We start from the raw sequence: 18,485 nt of genomic DNA on the forward strand, positions 1-18,485 counted from the left end.
GGAGGACTTGGACCAACTGATGAAACAAGTGGAAGTAGCTGTTCTCCTGTTTGCATGGAACGAGCACCAGCAGCCACACAAGACTGGATCCCCTTGATTTAATATAGTTTACCATACACAGCCCACCCTCATCATTCAGTCTGGATAACTCCTTCACTAACCAATCCATCCAAGCAGTCATTAAAGGAATAACTCCGCAGGAAAAAAAGCTAATACTAAGAATGAATTAATACATTAGTTAATAACCAACAATCAGCATTGTGATATTATGTACTTATGAACACTTAACATATTACAATTATCAGCCATCAGCCTGATTTGAGGGTCCATACCCTACATTTTCTTGCATATTTGCCCTTCGGATGTCCACATCACTTTTTTGTGGTTTTATCAATAAGGGCCCTTAAACCCCCTTAGAAAAGATGCAAAACTGCTCACTAAACCTGTCCAATCTTATCAGGATACATAGGCCTGTTTTGTTAGTTATTAATTCAAGTGGTGTTACCATGTTATTAATTTGATCCATTAAAACTATGTTCAGGTTACCTGTTGCCACAACATCAGGACTCTGTATACAGTCAACAGTGAGGTTTAATATACTGACCAAGCCAAGAGAACGAAGGAGGACAAAAAAGTTGTAAAATGTCATGTTTATTCTTTCAGTGGGGACAACATAATAGACATTTACATGTGATCTGAGAAACTGGCCATTCCTTCTAAATACAGGTATTGCTGTGCTGACCAACAGCAGCCCTGACATATTTAAAAGGAGGACACGCAGATTTTTTAACCTAATCTCTATCTGCTGCATCTATAAGCATGTAGTCAATTACTGCAGACGATAATCTTGACACATTTGTCTGTACTTCAGGGTAAAAAAAGTGAAAATGCATTGACGAAGGGCACTTAAAATAGAAGCCAATCGGCAGTTGTTGAATTCTGACAGTAAACATTTTGGTAGAGCACTTTAGTCAAAAGCATCTGTAGATGAAACTGAAAGTCGGTATAATTCATTGTTTGTAGTTGTTTCAGAGAGGAAGGAACTAACTTTACCAACACAGTGGTGTGGGCACAGTTTACTCCAGCGGTACCATGGATTAAACCTTAGAAGATGACATTCTCTCATGTCCATCTTCTCAACGCTGTGTTGACATGTTATCATTGAAAACAAACGTTACTCCATGGCTCAGAGTTGAACATGACAGTCATGAAAACGTTGCCATGGTGACAGCATCACCAGCAAAATAGATGATTATCAGAGGAGACTTCAGCAATGTCAACAACAAACAAGATCCGGTATATTTTACCAAAAACTTGGGGGAAAATCTTGACAGGACATTCCACAATTATCCATTATTCTACAACGGAATATCCAGTTTGCTGTCGACTGCCTACCACCAACATGTTAATGCAGCATAAGACCGGCATTGTTAAGAGTGTAATAACTGTAGTTTCAAAATCCTGTTAGCCACACAAGTATTTAACAACTGCCCTTTGGATTCTATTACAAGCGAGTTCTCATTGGGTTCTCTCATTTTTCTAAGCACAGGAAATTGTCATGGTACAATCCAGATACATAAAAAAAAGATTAAGTTGAAAAATCCTGGTTTTCCTTTTAGCTTGCTTATTCTTTTAAGCTTAAGCTAAAAACTGTCCAACAGAAAAAGAAGAAAAAGTGACCTTGTCATTGAACATCTAAAACAAAACAGAAGTTTGAAATCCTGCTTCTTTAAGAGTCCCAAGATGTTGAGACAGTACCCTACACAGACCTCAAGATGAACAGATCACCAAAACAGGGCTTGTAGCCAAACAGGTTTGGAAGTTAATGACTACAAGCACTTCGTAAGGAAAGTACAAGGTCCAACACAGCTCATCATACACAAGACCTATGGACAGGAAGACTATTAAACTAACTAAAATCGAAGTCACTTAAAATACAAGAACTCAAACCGAACAAAAAGAAAACAAAAACTCTCTCCATTATTCATCATTCATAAGAATAAAAACAATCACCCCTGCTCAATGGACACAGACGTCTGCTTCTTCAGTAACGCCCTGTTGGAACAGATACAGATAAATGTTAGAAGTGAATGGAGGCACAATAGTTAGAACACAAGTTAAAATCATCTCATTCTTGTGATTCACAAATGGTGTCCCAAACTGCTCAACAATGTCACCAATACATTTTACAGATGCTTGGAATGTGAGTTTTGCTCCGTCAGTGGTTCTCCATCCTAGTCTTGGAGTACCACTGCCCTGCGTGTTGTAGTTTTCCCTACTCGTTCAGTTCACCTCAGAAAGGGCTTGTTAATTAGTTCGAGTGTGTTGAGAGCAGGAGAAACTCAAATGTGCAGGACAGTGGTACTCCAGGACCAGGACTGAGAATCACTCAGAATCAGTCCTTTTTCATTTTTACTGCACAGCACACAAAAGCAGTGACTGACACGAGGCCTGTCACAATTGTATAATTGCCTGATCGTAGTTATCTAAGGAGATTACAATTATTTTCCACAGCTGTTAGATCCAATATTTGCATCACAACAAACAGAATGCGAGTGCATTTTCACTACTGAGACGTATTGAAAGCAAAAAACAGAGTTACTGAAACACATCATGGGTCATGCGAAAAACACACCGGTGTAATGTCCAAGTTGGTGCTATAACATGCAGGGCAGCACTGAGTAATGTTTATTTGATACTCACCAACACCTTTAGAGGGTAGCAGTGAGCAAAGTTTATTTGATGGTAATGGTTTTGAAGGGTGGCCGTGAGTAATGTTTGTTACTTGGATAACACCTTTACATGGCAGCAGTGAGTAATGTTTGTTCATTTTAGAGGAGAGTGTTAAGCAATGTTTGTTTATTTGATGTTTAACACCTTTAGAGGGTGACTGAGTAATGAAGGTGTGTGTCATCAGTTGGCAGCCACTAAGTATCACCAGCTAGGAACTAAAACTGTTCATTGCAATTAATTTCATGGTTGTGACGAGACTGACGCTGAAGTCAGTGAACATTAGGCGTATTATTCATTTCTTTAGTCTTATTATTCAATAACTAATAGATATTTTACATCTTTTCCAATATTAAGCCTTTTTTGTCTTTCAATACTACTAAGCTTTAAAATTATTATTTATTTTTAATTGATTCACTTTACTTAAAGATACCTGACATCTGAACAGCGTCCTCTCTAATAACTTCAGTCTCTGTGAAACTAATATGCAAGTTAAGCCGTTACAGAAGTGAGGAACTGAAGTGTGGGCCTACATAAGTCCCATGGATAGAGGGAGTTATGATTCACGAGCAAATGCATAAATTAATTCATTAATACAATGTGGTTCAATGCAGTTCTTTAATGCACTGTGCAGCAACAATAAGGAGGGTCTGAAAATGTTTTCTAATTCTTGTTTTCTGCAGCACTCAACATGATAAAAGTGTATGAGCCAATTTGCAGTATTTGGTAGAGCAGACTTCATTCAGACTGGTTTCTAAGCAGCACAGAAAGAACAAATAAAAGAAAATCAAATCACGTGGTGCGGTTAAAAAAACAAAAACAGGAAATAGCATCTAATAGCATTCAACGGTTTTCTTCTATTTAAACTGACACAGGGGAGTGATGCCTATGCTGAGGATTAGACATGAGTTATGACCAATATTGGGACCCACCTTGAACAAATTAAGTTGCCTTACAAAAAAAAAAAAAAAAAGTTATTTTTTGATGTGTAAAAAATGTTTTTAATTCTTTTTATAATCTGTTGTCAGACTAAAAATGTGAAAATTATTTATTTAATATTTATTTTACAAAATACTGTTTGACTGACAGTCATTGAGATTCTTAACTTGTGCCACATGACATGTTATTTTGGTTGACTTCCTTAGAGTTTACCAAGAAAACATGAATGCCAAAGGATTAAAAATAATACTAAAAGTAGTACAAACTTTTTTCATGATAAAAGTCGATTTAAATAAATAAAAAAAAAGAAACCCAAAACTTTAAAATAAAAAAATAAATAATTGACATAGAGCACCAACTGATCTATTATATGGACCTAATTTTATGGACCTGGTTTGAGGCTGTTTCATTAAAATGACCCACATGCTTTTTCAGCCATGAGCTAACACACTAACCAGGAGCTAATTTGCTTGCTCCAAGCTAACATGGTACACATGACATGACTTGATACGTTGTATTGTTAAACCCCTAACCTCCACCATGAAAAAGGAAAGGAAAAAAGAAAACAAAAAAGTGACCTCATCCACATTTTTGGACAATGCGTCTGTTCGCAAAGTTCCACCACTAACGAGCAGTTCACTTACGTGGGGAGTATGACCGCGACCGAGAGCGCGATCTGTATCCTCCGCGGTTGTAGTAGGGTGACGGAGACCTGCGCCTACACACACAAGACAAGCTCACGGGTCAAAGATCAACACACGACTGGGAGATTTTAAAGAACAAATGAAGGAAAAACAGTCGACGTTATCTCTGATGAACAACACATGAAAACTGGAAACCTTTTCTGGTGATAACCTGGAAACTCAGAGCATGTTGGCAGACCACATCAGTGCTTTAAGACGGCTTATACTCAAGCATAATTTTACAGGTAGCCTGTCCATCCATGGTTTTTTTCTTATAAAGAGTGTGTGAAGTGCTTGTTAGTAACCTTTACAAATTAGTTTTGTTTTTGCAGATCATAACAGTTGTATACACACTCAGCTTTTCTGCTAGTCTTGGGCTGCAAATGGCTTCAATTTTAACATGTATTGACACTATCTGCAAAAAATACCATGTACCATGTATAAACTAACGCTCGTGTATGCAAAAGTTTTGGTGCCATAATCAAAATAGTTGATTTATGATTATTTTTTTAAAGGGAAAATAAGTTACACTTTATCTATAGCGATCATTCCACACACTTAAATTCACAATTGCTGTTTGTTTTTTGAGTTTAATTTGTTGGTTAAACTTAAAGCATAAAATGTGGCTTTTGCAAAAGTTTTGGTACATTTTATATCCAGTTCGTTTGCCTGCAGTACAACCTTTTGCATACAACTGTGTTATGTTTGTACATACATGTGACAAAATAGCACAAACACCCAAACAGAAAAGTGTAACAACTAGTAAATTCCATTCCCAACCAAACACAAAACAAGCACAACAGATAAAATAAAAGCCTGTCCTCTCACTGACCTGTACGATCTGTAGTATTCTCGGTCATCATAGCGCTCATAGCCGCGGTCATACCCTCGATCGTAGCCACGATCGTAATAATCCCTGGAGCGGCTGGTGGAGATGCTGGGTCTTCCTCCCCCACTGCTGGCACACAGAGAGTAAGAGAGACAGCGAGAAAGAGAGAAAGAGGGGAGAGGGGGAGAGAGAGAAAGAGAGGAGGAGAAGGAAAAACAGAGAGAGAGAGAGAGAGAGAGAGAGAGAGAGAGAGAGAGAGAGAGAGAGAGAGAGAGAGAGAGAGAGAGAGAGACAGACAGACAGACAGACAGACAGACAGAGAGAGAGAGAGACAGACAGAAAGACAGAGAGAAGGAAAAACAGAGAGAGAGAGACAGACAGAAAGACAGACAGAGAGAAGGAAAGAGAGAGAGAGACAGACAGAAAGACAGACAGAGAGAAGGAAAAAGAGAGAGAGAGAGACAGACAGAAAGACAGACAGAGAGAAGGAAAAACAGAGAGACAGACAGAAAGACAGACAGAGAGAAGGAAAAACAGAGACAGACAGAAAGACAGACAGAGAGAAGGAAAAACAGAGAGAGACAGACAGACAGAAAAACAGACAGAGAGAGAGAGATAGACAGAAAGACAGACAGAGAGAAGGAAAAACAGAGACAGACAGAGAGAAGGAAAAACAGAGAGGGAGAGAGAGAAAAGACAGACAGAGAGAAGGAAAAACAGAGAGGGAAAGAGAGAAAAGACAGACAGAGAGAAGGAAAAACAGAGAGACAGACAGAAAGACAGACAGAGAGAAGGAAAAACAGAGAGGGAGAGAGAGAAAAGACAGACAGAGAGAAGGAAAAACAGAGAGAGACAGACAGAAAGACAGACAGAGAGAAGGAAAAACAGAGAGGGAGAGAGAGAAAAGACAGACAGAGAGAAAACGACAGAGAGAGACAGAAGCAAAAACAGAGAGAGAGAGAGAGAGAGAGAGAGAGAGAGAGAGAGAGAGAGAGAGAGAGAAAGAAAATGACAGAGAGAGAGAGACAGAGACAGAGAGAAGGAAAAAGAGAGAGAGAGAGAAGAGACAGAGAAAATGACAGACAGAGAAGGAAAAACAGAGAGAGAAAGAGAGAGACAGACAGAAAGACAGAGAAAAAGAGTAAGAGACAGACAGACAGACAGAGAGACAGAAGGAAAAAGAGGAGGAGTAGGAAAAACAGCGAAAAAAAAGAGAGAGGGAGAGAGAGACAGAGAAATCATATTAGGGCTGGGCAATATGACAGTTTACTGTCAAATTATATTATATTATATAATATAATATAGTAATATTGCTGATAGTACTAAAACACTTTCCAGCTGCATGTCTGCTTGCAAAGAGAGCACAACTAGTCATGATTAACTGGATTCAGTGCAGCTCAGTATGTGAAATGTTAAATTCAAACACCTGTATTTAGAGTTTTTCATAGTGCGTTTTACATACGGCACTTCTTCTGTTCCAACCCATTAGATGTCAGAAAAAATAGTGACATCACACCATGAAAACCTTTTTATAATTTATAATTATAATTACATTTTTACCATTTCTCCCACCTCTAGGGCAACTCAATATGAGCATGAAAATTGGCAGAGAAACTCACTAAACAGTTCAAAACAAATATTTCTTACAAAATGTGAAAATTTGCTGGTTTCTGAACAAATAATCTCTACAGCACCCTTATAAAAATATTTACACTTCATAATTAATCTTACTTTAACATTGATTTGTTTAATTTGTATTATCTGTTTTTAAAATTTAAATATTTGTCTTCAATCTGTAGAAAAGAAAAAAAGTTTTATCCATTTTTACATTGGATGTGCCGTAACATTATCTCAGATAAGGAGGCCGATGAGTCTGACTGAACTGCTTACCTGGATAGCAGCCAAGATTTCAGAAGTTTAAGACGTGAACATTTAAAACTTTTAATGGCACATTTTCATTGTCAGTTTCGCTGGTTTACTGAATGGACAGCCAAGTTCATATGGCAATTTCTTTGCTAACGTACAGGCCAACTGAAGACTGAAATCCCATTCAGGATTGACTACTGAGCAAGTTATTTTAATGTTGCTCCACTGAATTTGGTTAGATTTACAACCCTTCATGTTTTAAATTAAATCAGCCGGTCATCTCCGTCTCTCAGCTTTGACTCAATGTGGCAGAAGTGACTGCGCCTAATGTCACGTCCACCGTTAAGTAAATTCCACTTTCTCCCAATAAACCCTTTAACTTTGAAAACTTGAAAAAATAATCCACGAGAGTGTTCTAGAAATCTGCTGGGGTCTAAAGCCTCTGGACACAAATAAGGAAACTAATAACACATACTGATTAAATTATTCTGGCCAGACCTCGTCTAAAATTCGTTCCAATTCCGATACACAGCTGCCGATACCAAAACAGGTTTTACTGTTGGCACTGGGTTTGTGTTTACTCATCCAATCACTAAGCATATCTGTAATGAAGGCTGCAGCTGAACTGCTGATGTGTGACCCCCTGCACTTCTTCACCTGACGCACCGCACTCAGTAATGCATACGCTTCCAAGTTCACCTAGTAAACAGTGAGACTTATGAGCTACTGTGCCGGCACTCGATTGTACAGTTTGAGTAGAGCCGTCTCTGAATCTCTAAAATGTATTTTCTGGATGGAGATTATATTTGGGCTCTAAGTGGTTCAACAGGCTGCGAAATGCGACAGCGGTTGATCATTGAGTATAATGAAGTTCAGCAACTTCTCTGTGATCCTTTTAGCCTTTGGCTTGTGCTGTAAGTTTATTGAATTTCTGGAAAGCATCAGCGAGAGTCGCTGCCTAGCAGTGTCTTCCTCTCGGTCTGCTAGCATAAACTCCTGGTACTCTTTGGTCCAATGCAGCCAAACTTCCACCCCTTGCTGGAAACGTAACGTTCTTGCTTTTCTGCGTTTCCAGACTAAAATCGCCAAAAAAAAACGACATTTTAGTCAAATCAACAGCTAATGTTATTTGCTAACACAGCTACAGACTGTTGCCGTGGGTTCATGGCAAGACGTGGAACAGAACCTGGATTGGTGACACCTCTTATGTTAAGTTACGGCGGGTTCTTGGCCCAGCACAAGCTGCAGACTGGAAAAAGGACCAGTAAGTGGATCGGTCCTGTCTGTCTGATATCCGATGAATGAAGTGGCATCGATATTGGACCCAATACCAACATAGGATCGGATCAGTCCATTCCCATCTCTAATTAAAACTAAACTCCAGACCCTAAGCATGTCTTGGCTGGTTGATTACATCTGTGGTACGGGGAGAAATTACGCAAATGATATTATCCAGCAAACTTGTTTTAAATTGTGCAGCTTCTCTTAGACCAGCGGTAAAATGTAGCGTGTGAAGCACACTCACTAGGTGGGTCTTCCCATGTAGATACCAGGCGTGGGAGTGTGTGGTCTCTGAGTAATAGAAAAGTCCACTCTGATCCGCCGTCCATCCAGCTCCATGCCGTTGGCACGCTCTTTTGCCTAAACACAAAATAGGTCACTTTAGAAAAACAAAATTTACTGCAAATAATCACAGTAATAGAGAGGACTACTGGGCTGGCGTAATAAAGGTTAATGGCTTTGGATGAGAGAGGAATCTCATTAGAGCTGAAATGGACTAATGAGCTACACGCTGTAAAGAGTACAGAGCAGTGCCACTGTCCATCTATGGAGGAGGAAAAACAAACAAATAAACAAAAACACTATAGGTGTTAAACTCAACAATTTAACTGGCTTATGATTTTTCAAGAATCCTAGAAATGCATCATGAAATCTCAAAAACATGAACTGATCAGATTGTTTTGGTAGGATTTGCGATAAAAATTATTTTAAAACCACACAGGAGATCAGGAGTCAGTTTGATTAGACACAAAACAATGCATCAAATCAGATTTGGCAGAATATATCAACTTTAGGTATCATATAATTAAAGTGATGACAACTTTTTCCCATTTCTGAGTAACACGACAATTTTTTTATGCAAAATTCTTAATTCTGAACACAAAGTCACTGGCCTGGCGGCTTTAGTTGGCCAGCGAAAATGCTTGTTTCTCCACCTCATTACTGAATATTATTCTTATGAATTAAAGTATCTCACGGTACAGCTCAGCGATCAACTTCAGATTGATGCATTTTTTCCTACAAAAACACAAAGCAGTGACTTGTTCACTGGAACACACTCACCTCCTTGGAGTCCTCCCTGTTCTCAAAGTAAACGAACGCGAAGCCTCGTGACCGGCGTGATTGCTGGTCATAGACGATGGTGACGCTGGACAGGGGGCCGTATTTGGAGAAGACCTCTCTCAAATCTCTCTCTGTGGTGTACAGGCTTAGGCCAAACACTCCCAGGCAGCAGTTAGGGTCAGGGTTTGCCTACAGCCAAAGAGAAAAGAACTTACTACTGATGCATTTTAAATCAACACCCAGTCAATGACCATACTGATTACATCAATAAATGAACAACTAGTGGGAACCAGTTAGCACGCTAAAACCTAGCTGTGCGCTCTGGGGAATAGCTGCTATTTTACAAACAGGACTTGAATCCCCTTCCCAAACCCTAAATTTCCCCAAAAACAAAGTAATGAATGCTTTTCTGTGGCAAATTTCATGTAACTATTGGTGGCAGACGTTAATGTTGACCTGAAATAAAAATCTTCTAATTCATTAATCGTTAAATGTCATGACCTTTGTCCACCTCTAAAACATCTTCTGAGTTTTGATTAAGTCACCAAGCACAAGCAGGTGGGGGAAATATTAAGCATGTTTCACCTCCACCTAAATCCACATCCATCTAAAACACTCGGCGTGCTTCCCTGATACCATGTTTCACTCAGAAATACAAAATGGTATGAAACATTGATTTTTCCCCCTCACATTAAAACCCTGGTCAATATGGCTTTAAATGTTTCATTTTTCATTTTAATAGGAAAGATGTGTCATGGACAAAGCAAGTACAAATATTATAGTCAAGGGGAAAAAACATAAGCAGAAAAAAAAACACCACCACAGTAACTATAGACAATAATTAGACAAATCATGAAAATAGGTAGACAGGGACTGGGACAATGATTATATAATCATTTATAGTGTTATTTAATCATAGTTACGCAGTAAGCCTATTACTGGTCAGTGTTGTGTGAAAAGTGCAAAACACTGTGCTACAAATTTGGGATTATATCACCTACTACCATCTCAGGTGGGCAGAAGGCAGCCACTTCGATTTTATTAGCACACTTTTAATTAGCCCCCATTAAGTTGCATTAACTACAGGCCATGCTATCATTTCTTAACATGTATAAGACTTAAAAACAGTAGTGTCTACTGCACTATCGGTGGTAACATCTATTCTCACTTTCATCATTCAGTAGAGGCCAACTATGACAAGATTTTAGTTACGATTAACACTAAAGTAAAAAAAAAAAAACAGGTCCTAGATCTCCAGTCTTACTCTGCAACAGTGCAAATTTGTCTGCGTGGAGCTGAATGTGATGAAGGTTGAAGTGACTTTCTTGTGCTGCGGTGCTTTTACGAAAACTGTGGGATGTGACTTCAACTTGTGAGAGGCAAGGAAAGCCAAGGACAACAACTCTGCTTACCAGCATCGAAAAAAAAAAAAAAAAAAAAAAAAAAAAAAGTTTGACATTTACAAGCCGCTCCAAAATAGCCACTGGTTTTGATGCTCACTTTGGTCCAGCGGATGATCTTTGATTACAAAGGCCATCGTGAATTCCATGAAAGCCAAAAAGGACCAGAGAGACTGCAAATTGAAGTGATGCATAATCAAAATCTCAACACCACCACATCTAGAAGCGCTCAGCTGAATGAGTAAGAGGACCGTAGCAAATGGAAATAAACAGCACTGCATGATCTGAGTAAAGACCGATTCAAACATTTGGTTCATGCTGTCTCCTTTTATGATGAGATTTTAATTCACATGTACACTTGCCACTGTATTTCCTACCCACGATGTATTTGAGTGAAATACCGTCAGGGAGGATTTCTGAGCTGGCTGAGTGTCGGATTTCTGCGGTTATCCGTGGTCATGTAAACACAACACTTCAATTTATTAGACAAGAGTAAGGTCCAAAAGGGTAATGAAGGTAATAAAGCTAAAAAATCATATTAAATAATATGTACATTTAATGTTTGACTCACTTTTACTGTTAAAACATTGAGCTTTAATGGGGTCTTTAAAAAGCCACTAGTCTATGGTGGAGTAAATTCAACACCGTCACTGCTGCGCGTCATTAACTCTTTCAGTAAAAGTTTCTATGCCGCTTAAGTGTCCCGGTGCTTAACTGAAAATTCTTAGCCGAATTGTGAAAATCAGAAACCTCTTGCAGTCTGAAGTTTCTCCAGGAGAAAGGAGCACTATTAGTATACAAGTCACAACGAACCTACACCAGAACAAGCTCATGAATGCGCATTTGCTGTAACATCCATTAAAACGAGTGATAAAGTAGTTTTCAAAAGATGTTTGGTTACTCAGTATCATTTCATTTGTTTTTTATTCAAATTTTCATTCAAATTTGTAATGTTAGAGAAACTGTGTACCGCCTGGGGGACTGAAGCAATATAATACACGATTGTAATTTTTAAGAGGAAATTATTACTCTATTTATTTTAAGTTTGCCAAGCAGCTCATTTTTAATTCTTAATTCTGTTTTATTTTATTACTATATTCAAGGCCTGGCAGTTAACTGTAAAGTATCGTTTACTGTGTGCTTCAGATTGCTTTGAACAATATGAAATCCCTAAAAACAAAACTAATAAATATAATATATATAACAAAAATAATAGAATTTTCTTCCTGAAATCTAATTTTTGTCTGGTTAATATTTATTATTGTTATATTTACCGTGTACGGTTTCCTTTGGTGTAAATGGAACAAAATAACACAATCAAAAGAGTCATATCACATCTGTCTCATTTTACCATGGAGAAGCAGCACTTTACATTTATGAAAACTAAATTAATTAAAGAGGAATTTCATTGTCTGCCTAATTAAATGGCCAAGATGTAAGCAGACTCAGTGATTTTATACGAAACTTTCCATTCTAGAGAATCTTAGATTCAGAATTGCTCACAGTGGAGATGATGACAGGAACCAGACAACCGAAGAATTTAATGGGGAGGGGGGGACACAAATATGCTTAACACCTGAAACATTCTCAGATAAGCTATACATACAAAATACATTTCTAAATAAATTCATTGTAAATTATTTTTTCCAGATTTTCCACCATTTAACTACCATCATCCTATATACATATAAAACCCCATAAGACAGAACTAGGTTCAGTGGTGGTTTATGGAACGTAAATAAAAAGGCTATATTTGAGCTGTAAACACCGCGACCCCTTGTTGTTAATAACCGAAGAAATGGTAGTACATTTCTGCATAATGTACCATTTTACATCAAACCAGTCTGACGCTGTTTACATCTCAACCTCCGAATTATGTTAAATTTATTTTAAAAATGGGTGGAACTCTCCTTCAATGCCAACGTACATGCTGACGCTGACACACACACACACACGCACAAACATATACACACACACACTATATATATATATTTTTTTTTTTGAAAAATATTGTGGTACAGACTTATCAAAATTACCCAGCCCTAGAGTAAAGTGCTAAAGCTATTAAAAGGTAATGAGTGAGAAGAGGTTCATACCCGGTTGCCCACGTGGCGTCTGCGGTTGGACATCGGCGAGTGGCTGTGGCTGCGGCGGCGGCGGTACTCACGGCTGTATGAGCGACTGCGCGAGTGGCGGCGGCGAGAGTGAGAGCGCGAACGAGAGCGCGAATATGAACGAGAGTAGTGCCGCCGTGAGCTCCGCCGGGAACGAGACCTGCAAGAAGGCAGATAAATAAATGAATAAATCATTAAAGCTCTCCATCTGCATCACAAAATAAAAATAAAATACATCCAATGAACAAAACTAAAGGTGAAATTCATGTTTCAAACCAGCTCCTGTTTTACTTCTTTAAATAGAGATCAGTTTGGCACAGTATCAAAATCTGCATACACAAAAGCCTATCTGAGATAACTCTGTGCTCTGCAGGTGCCGAAAAAAAACATTTTAATCACAATACTAACCTATTCTATCGTCATGGTTTACAATATCATTTTTAATGACACTTCCTGAAATGCACTTTGTCACAAAGATACGTTGTTTTTAATAACTGTACATGTGCAATATCTACAAGTAAATCATCACTACCAATGAAACATAAGGTTGCTCACTGTGTACATGATCATTAGCAGTCAGGACTGGAGTTAAAAATCCTGCCATAAAGCACCAACACCTTTACCAAAACACAGCGTGGAATATGCCACTAGTACCTAAATAAAAATGACATATGTTGCGTTGTATAATTTAACCATCATTGACATGCCACACCAGTCATTATATCCCTGCGCCTACTGTCAAAACTGATTCTGTTAGCCTTGTTTGATCAAAAAACACCTATGCAAATGAAGCTACTTTGTGCTAACGGGAATATGAAATTTTGCACTGTGTGTTTTCACCAAGCTAATGGTGGTGGAGGTTTTTTTACCTTTCTCACAGAATTCAATATGACCCGGGTCAAGTCCACATAGGGACTTTGGTAACTTTTGGCAATTTATTTTCTGTTACGCTCCAGTTAGAGGGAGAAAATTCTGTTTGCTCATCTACCTGCCATGCTATGGCTATTGTGACCGATTACAAACTCCACCCAGAGGACAGACCGTGTCAAGATCAAAGCGTGAGAGCACAATAGGACAATAGGAGCTTGTGAACTTGGAGCCATTCTGGACCTCAAAAAAATCTCCAGTACAACTCAACTTGTAACATTACCTTAAAGTGCATGTTTATTATTGTGGTATTTCAAATGACTGAATACCACCACATTAGGATTTAATGCTCATCTGAAGTTTTGTACTGCAGCTTCAAAGCTAATTTAGCTGTCAAGTAATGAAAGCTTCTACCCCACAAACACCAAAAGTCCTCAACAACCAACTACACCTCCTACCAAGCTTTTTAAGGGTACTTGCCTGGACTTGGATCTGGACCTGGAGCGGGATTTGGATCTGGAGCGACGGGAACCATCTTTAGATCCTGCTGGGGACTGACGTGGAGATCCGCTGTTCGATTTTGCGGAGGCCTTCAGACTCTGGCTCCTGGATCGGGACTCCTGCACAGATCCAAGCAGATTAGCACCACAACAGAGAGAACTTTCCATGCATCAAGTCATGGCTCCAGGCCTGTTTACTGGATAAGCATGTTGACAAACAGAATTGACTGCCATGACTCCAGGCTTCATGTTGGCTAAGCATGTTGAAATATAAAATGCATTGTTGTTGAGAACAGGTCTACAAATTGACTAAGCATGCTGACACAGAAGAAGCTGGACTGATTCTATTACAGTCGACCATGGAAGATTACAAAAGGAACATTTTATCTATGTCTGGCATCAGAATACTTTGTCATTATTGTAGAAACAGTAGCATGCAAAGTGTATGAAAGAGAGAGATTTGTATTCAGACAGAACAGACTAATGCAAATTACTTAGCCCTGTTTCATCTTATCCACCCGAACACTTCTGAGATTAACTTCACAACTTCAACCAACATTCTGTTCTTCTTTCTTCCGTTTCTTATTTCTGACTTCTTTGCATCTTGAATATTCATTGCTCCCAATGTCACAACACTCTACACGAGGGGAACTTCTTAGAACTTCTCGCCACACCGAATAAGCATGCACTCTCAAAATTCAGCCTCAATAAAAAAAAGTAAAAAAAACTTGACATTTGACTTCGTCCACATTTTCATTCTTCGCACCTTAACCTTAATAAGAAAAACAGAAAAGGGGTAAGGACGTGGTATTAATGTTGGTAAAATAGTGTTTTAAAAAAGTCCAGTAGAGAAATGGTTTGTCAATCTACAATTATCTACAACTACTATCACAAAACTGACAGTTCATAATGACAATGCATTACGTCAAAGAAATCGTTCACCAAAAAAATGTAAAAATTTCCACAGTGGCCCCCTTTAATCCAAATGTCATCAACCAGCTGAAATATGTTTGGTGTCTAAGGTTTGCTTTTTTAGTTTTAACTAGAGCTCCAGTGCAAAACTAAAGAAGCACGTGCCACTAAACTAAAGGCAATTAGACTCTGATAAATGAATTTGAACACATTTAACTAATGACATCTTGTACAGCAAATACATGCAAAATCAGTCACTGTCCTCGGCACTGCAACTATCAAGCTGATGGATTTTTCTACAAATGTCAAACGGATTAGTTTGCAGCGTGTTATATACAGATGGTGTAACTCAAACCAGCTTAAATGGGGCTCAAAATAGTCTTAGGGCTGATTTTTTTGTGACCAATACTGTGGCTGCAGTTTGGGGATTATTTTCTATAAATTAAGGCCCAGGCCTTTTTCTTTTTGACCAAGAACAAGAGCATATTACTGATGTTAGAACAAAACCTTGTATCTCCAAAATGACAACGTTACAGGAGAAGGAATAAACTTAAGCCAATGGAACCAGACGTCCCCCCCAAAGTAATTTTGAGCTGTTTCTTTTGGTCAATTAATCATGAAATTTGCACACAATGTAAAGGGTAACAGGTATTTTCAAATTATGACCCAAAAAAAAAACTGAAAAATGACAAAACAGGGATACAAGGTTTTGCCCCGACAACAGCAAGATCCAGCGATAGCAGACACCAAACATGTCTCGGATGATCGACTACATTTGAGAAGAGGGGGCAAAACTGTGTAAATGTTTCTTTTTCAGCCAATTATCCCTTTAAGTTCATATTCTTGGTTAATAGTTAACATCAACACATCAGAAATGTTTATGTATTTGCAGTAATTGTTGCCCAGAAAAATCAACCTGTGGATAAAATCTGAAGAGATGGCACATTTACAATCCTAAACTACAGCGTAGTGAAGGAGACGGATGATAATACAATGAAAATAAAGACAAATAACTAACAATTGTATTTTAACAAGTCTCCTGCATTTGGCCACATTGTTGGCATTTCTAGGTAGAGGAAAACAACTTCAAACCTGTATACAGCCAAGTTGTATTCATTGTCTTGATGTACTTGAGGTAAACCCGTCAGCGTTAATGTCCATATGTGGAATGTTAATTTCCTTTGGTTCATATGTTTTCAGAGCTTCCCTAAGCAAAAATTAATCAAGCCTAATGGCTAAAAAGCAACTACTTAACACAGTAAGTTACATCCAATCTTTTAACTAAATATAAATTTTGAATAAGAAGAAAACTACGGAGTTTACACGTAATCAAAATGATTCACATGGGTGTTTCACCTCACTGTACTAAATGTAGTCAGTGAACATCCTTAAACATTAACTTTAAGACTAAACAGAGAGAATTACACGCACTATCCTGGGGCAGAACTCAAATCAGAATCCTTCCCATTTGTAAATATGTCTGCAAAATTAAAAAGTTCAGATGTGAATAAAGACGTCCAGAGTTTGATGTGAAATGCTCCGTTCTGGAGAAACTTACTAGGCCAGGATCGTTCACAGTGGTGGTGATAGGAACCACACATCTGACTCCCCTCCCTGAAACTTGTTGTGCGAAACGGGAGAAGCTGTTTTACAATGATTTAGAGATGCTTTCAAACAATAAGGTCTAAAACAGATTTGAACTATTCATAGGAGAAAGGTGCACACTGGGCGTTGTAATTCAAAATACCCCCCCCTCAAAAAAAATTGCATACTATTATTATTATTATTATTGTTTGCCACTACTGTAGGCTGTTAAAAGACACAGTAATCCCACAAGAACACTTTCCCCCCCATATTTACTACTATTGCACCGCTCTCAGGATTACATATAAACCCTCAAAAGACACTTCTAGGTTGGCTTTGATTCTCGGCTATGCTTGTCATGTAACGGCTGTGACCTCTGGCTCTTATCAGCACCACTGTAAGGAATCCAGTAAGTTTCAATAAAACCATTTCGCACCAAATCACTGACATCAGCGACGGTTTAACGGTTGCTGGAGAATTCGTCGCTTTGTACCTCACCGGGAGCAGCTCGGCTTAACTCGGAGAGGATTAGAAAAGCTAATTATCGAGACGAGGCTGAAGCTCGAGTCCTATTAGCCAGCTTCCTGTTCGAATTTCCCCGTTCCACCTTAAAAACCGCACGATTTAAGGTGGGGCGGGAAAACGCGAACAGGCGGCCGACTTCAGCCTCGCTAGAAAAAGCTCCCCAGCTCATTATCGAGTGGTCACAGCTCAGATGGCCACTGATAACAGGTTTTCACACAGTAAACGGGCGGAAATTAAAACGTCTCGTCAGATTAACGACAAATAAAGTCCCGCCGTGACGTCGGGCAGCGTGGCTAGCACAGCCTAGCTAAACTACGCTAAGCTAAACGACGCGCCGCCCAGCTTTCCCAACACACGTTAGCTCCAAATAACCGAGTTTTAACAGATAACGACGTTTGAAACACACAACCGGAGAAATCTGGGGGAAACAAAGTTGATGAAACTGGATGCTTCGCTAACGTAGCTAGCTGGTTAGCTCGGAGCGAAACAGGTTAGCACGTCTGCTAGCTGGGTTAGCTTAGCTCCGGCCTACACAAAGACTTCCACCATTAACGGACAAAGTTCGCGTCTGATGAACTAAGCTCGCTTAAAGAAAAACCAGTAATAAAAAGACCAATCTCACGCACCCGCTCCACAAACTCCTTCTCGTTGTCACTCATGACGAGCTAATCTGCTGTAACCGGGACACTAGAGCGGCTAGGAAAGGGGAATGAACTGCACTGCGTCTCTCAGCGCAGCCGCCACTTCGAGGTGGGGTTTCTGTGTAACTTACAGCGAAGATGGGCGAAGCTCCTCAAAGGAGCCAGAAGACCCGCACCTTTACTGCTACTGCCATCTACCGCTGCGGCGAAGCTGGCCATGACGAGTCGATTCCAAAAAGAATCGGTTCTTCTGGGAGTGAGGATCGACTCTTGTCCTGTTTGGAGTCGACTCGTTGAATCTGTGGACTCCATTGGGCTGCGATTGGATTACAACAAACGCAGTATCAGAAACAAAAAAGAAAACCAAAAACAGACAATATATTTTTTCACAGACGGCTGCGTAAAAGAGGATGAAGCTGAGCTTTGCTATTTTTTGCCGGCTATTTTTTTTTTTGTGAAAAAGAAATTGATTGTGTGAAATAAACGAAATTGTCGTCATATCATTATAATCTGCAGCTACTCAAACGAAATTAGACTTACTTTTAGGATGGT

The 18,485-nt window shown here is 39.1% G+C and overlaps 1 protein-coding gene across 6 annotated transcripts; it reads right to left on the reverse strand.

The window, feature by feature from the left end:
• Positions 1–635: 635 nt before the first annotated feature.
• On the reverse strand, positions 636–18,076 carry LOC108435966 (transformer-2 protein homolog beta-like). Of its 6 annotated transcripts, none has more exons than XM_017712147.2 (8): positions 17,919–18,076; positions 14,252–14,391; positions 12,887–13,064; positions 9,391–9,579; positions 8,573–8,688; positions 5,185–5,307; positions 4,314–4,387; positions 636–2,055 (listed from the first exon to the last, which is right to left on the reverse strand). In XM_017712147.2, the coding sequence occupies exons 1-8, from the start codon at positions 17,949–17,951 to the stop codon at positions 2,045–2,047; spliced, it is 864 nt and encodes a 287-aa protein (XP_017567636.1). In that variant the 5' UTR covers positions 17,952–18,076; the 3' UTR covers positions 636–2,044. The 6 variants fall into 6 exon arrangements, with proteins under 6 accessions (XP_017567636.1, XP_017567634.1, XP_017567632.1 ...); XM_017712145.2 differs by having other exon boundaries at positions 5,185–5,310; XM_017712143.2 differs by having other exon boundaries at positions 5,185–5,310; positions 14,252–15,043; positions 16,276–18,066.
• Positions 18,077–18,485: the final 409 nt, after the last annotated feature.

The sequence above is a fragment of the Pygocentrus nattereri genome, chromosome 12, assembly GCF_015220715.1.
Source record: "Pygocentrus nattereri isolate fPygNat1 chromosome 12, fPygNat1.pri, whole genome shotgun sequence".
NCBI lineage: Eukaryota > Metazoa > Chordata > Actinopteri > Characiformes > Serrasalmidae > Pygocentrus > Pygocentrus nattereri.

Excerpts from the sequence above, each read along its gene's own strand:
- LOC108435966 (XM_017712143.2), bottom strand. The coding sequence starts at position 14,439 with ATGGAAAGTTCTCTCTGTTGTGGTGCTAATCTGCTTGGATCTGTGCAG. Across the intron at positions 13,065-14,251 it reads AGGTCCAGATCCAAGTCCAG|GTCTCGTTCCCGGCGGAGCT; the intron begins GCAAGTACCCTT and ends GCCTTCTTGCAG. Across the intron at positions 5,311-8,572 it reads TACATGGGAAGACCCACCTA|CAGTGGGGGAGGAAGACCCA; the intron begins GTGAGTGTGCTT and ends TCTGTGTGCCAG.